A 3,097-nucleotide genomic window follows, 5' to 3' on the forward strand; every position below is an offset into this window, starting at 1 on the left:
AATTTACATGTATCCTTAAATAATCTTTAAATTTTAATAAAGCTTATGTATCAAATAATATTTCATATTTTTATTTATTTTTAATTTTATAAAAATTATAATAATGTATTCTAATTTTATAAATATTTCTATTTAGTTTAATTTGTAAAAAATAATATAATATAAAATATTATCTAAAATTTGAGAACCAAAAGGAAAACATTATAATCAAAGGGAAGGCTAAAGTAGTAAATAAAATTTAAAATAATTATAGAGCGTGGTGTTATGGTTGTTCACTTCATCCTTTAATTATAAAATTAAAGATTCATAATATATTTTATGACCAATCATTTATCTCTTCAGAAAGCACACGCTACAAGAGAATTAACTACTATTATCGACTATGAACACTAACAAAAAAAAATTAAGTGAGATAATTTAGTGTAAATATTAATAAAAAATAAGATTATTTAAGTATAGTTGTAAATTACATTCCATAAAAAAATAAATTATTTAAATGTAGTAGTAACTTGCATTGCATTTTCAGATTTTTTTTTCTTTATAAATAACATTTTTTAAGACTATTATCAGGATAAAAAATGAAAAAGTCCCCGCCCAGCCCCTCACTTTTGGGCTTGTCAGCCCTCACTTTCATATTCATATTCATGGCCATGGCTGGTTCATTCCACCATGGATGAATCCCTTGTTTTATAGGTCCCACTTCCGCCCAATATTAGCTACCTTCCTCTTTCCTTTCTTTTCTCTGCTCCCTCGTTTTGATTTTCCCCTTCAATTCCCTTCTGCTTAACCCAAAGAAAAAGAAGCAGCAACTTCCATGGAGAAGGAAACACACGATTTCATGAACGTGGAATCCTTCTCCCAGCTTCCCTTTATCCGCCCTTCCCCTGTTAAAGAAAAGGGTGCTATTCGTTTATTCGGCAAGGACTTCGGCTGCGGCGACTCAGCGACGGAGGCCACCGAGTCCGACAACAACAACAACAATGAAGACACTACCAAGGACAACGAGAATGGAGATAATAATAACAACAGCAGCAGAAGATTTGAGTGTCACTATTGTTGCAGAAACTTCCCCACTTCCCAAGCTTTAGGTGGTCACCAAAACGCTCACAAAAGGGAACGCCAACATGCCAAACGGCAACACAACAATTCTTTTTCTTTATCCGATGCTCATAATGATATTTATGGCTTTTTTAACTATAGGCTACCCTCACCCTCGATGCCGTCAATGCCCGCTTACCCTTCATGGAACAATACCATTAGCACTAGGTTTTCTAACCCTCCACCACCCATCAATGGCAATCCACTGGGTGTTTGGAGAATCCCTGCTACGCTTCAAACTAACTCCTGTAATTTCAACCCTGACCGTTCATCAGCGCATCCGTTGCCGTTGTTTGCCGGTGATGAGTTTCTGCCGTCGTCTCAGGCTGGCGGTGGTGGTGATTCAAGTTCCGAGAGTCATAGGTACGTTTATGAAACGAAGGCAAGCGTTAAAGACAATGTTAGCTTGGATCTACATCTGTAATTCATTTCGTAATAAACTTGAAAAGAAAATATCATGTGTTTTTCCCTTTTAGCATCTTGGATTTTACTATTTTTAGTATGTAAATGAAATGATTTACAATCTCTTCACTAATCTAAACTAAAAGCAGTTTGCTTCTCTCTGTTCATTATGGAAGCTTTACAAAGAAAAACCCAAAAACCCAAATAGTTTACCTCAAGCTTAGCTAAAACATGGTACCGGCTTACAGCGGCAATCTATGTCGTACCTATTTTCAGAAAAACTTCACACGTGTGAGGAATATTTCTGTCTTCCAAGTAGCTACCAGAGAGTAGCACATGAACAACTCTGTAGCTACACACGTGTACATAAACCTATATGTTGTCTGTCGGAGCGTGACAAAAAACTTCAATATATACACAGAATTTATACGAGTATTTAGCTAAAATGATGAAATTCATCATTTTTTATATCATACATTGATATTTGCTACATCAACTTACCAATGTAACAAAAAAAAAAAAACTGTCATATTTCTTTGCTTTTTTTATATATTTAAATTTTATTATAACTTTAAAAACATATTAGTTTATAAGTGCCAAATAATTTTTATATAGATTATGATATACAAATAATAAATTTATATAATATTAATATAAATATTAGGGTAAATTACACCATCACTCATTAAATTATGGGTAAATTTTCGTTTTGGTCACTAAATTATTCAAAACATTTCATTTAAGTCGACGGGCTATTAAAATCGATGTTATATGACTTTTTTTGTTCGCATTGCCTGCACCAATTGAAAGCTCTCTTTTCCTTCTCTTCTATAGTTCAGCTTTTTTTTTTCATGAAATAGCTATGGATATCACAAATCTGCGAATAAAATTCAAACAACTTTTTTCTTTGATCTTTAACACTAACTGTCAGATTGACTTGGATCTAAGGTGTGTTCTTCTACTCGTCGATGAGTATTAATCGACCATATAAATTATCGAATCATCACTTGGAACTTGCAAGTGGAACTTTTTTTTAAAACATAACAACTCAATAACTTAAAATAAAAACTTTGAATAGTTTAGTGATCAAATTGTAATCTTTTTTAATTAAATAACCAAAACAAAAACTTACATATAGTTTAGTTATTAATGGAGTAATTTACCGTATATATAATAGTAAAGTATAAATATTAAAAATTATAAAGCTTTGATTTCAAACCTCTATGTAAAATATATAAAAAAACTTTAAAATAATATAATTTATTTTGTAAAATTAAAATATTTCGTCATTATCTAATTAAGTTGGTACTTATTAATTTATAATACCAAACTTAATAAAAATTTAAGACCACATCTTAGGGCTAAAAGGTGTTAAATTTAAGGCCACGGCTTCAATTATGAACAAAATATATGCACAAAAGTTGAAAGTAAGAAATGATTGAATACGTAAGCATGCCATTCCCATCAATCTTGAGGTTTTATAAAAGGTAAAACCGAAGCATTCCCATCACAAAAGGTTTGCTGTGTCCTTTGTTTTACACTAAGAAATACTTTGATGAAGCAAAGGGAACATATATGAAGATTGCAGTTAATTAGC

At 31.4% G+C, this 3,097-nt stretch overlaps 1 protein-coding gene across 1 annotated transcript; it reads left to right on the forward strand.

The window, feature by feature from the left end:
• Positions 1-568: 568 nt before the first annotated feature.
• Positions 569-1,645, forward strand: LOC108482154 (zinc finger protein 8-like). The gene has a single exon (XM_017785268.2). The coding sequence runs from the start codon at positions 815-817 to the stop codon at positions 1,520-1,522; it is 708 nt and encodes a 235-aa protein (XP_017640757.1). The 5' UTR covers positions 569-814; the 3' UTR covers positions 1,523-1,645.
• The last annotated feature ends 1,452 nt before the right edge of the window (positions 1,646-3,097 follow it).

This window comes from Gossypium arboreum, chromosome 1 (genome assembly GCF_025698485.1).
Source record: "Gossypium arboreum isolate Shixiya-1 chromosome 1, ASM2569848v2, whole genome shotgun sequence".
Taxonomy (NCBI): domain Eukaryota; kingdom Viridiplantae; phylum Streptophyta; class Magnoliopsida; order Malvales; family Malvaceae; genus Gossypium; species Gossypium arboreum.

Excerpts from the sequence above, each read along its gene's own strand:
- LOC108482154 (XM_017785268.2), top strand. The coding sequence starts at position 815 with ATGGAGAAGGAAACACACGATTTCATGAACGTGGAATCCTTCTCCCAG.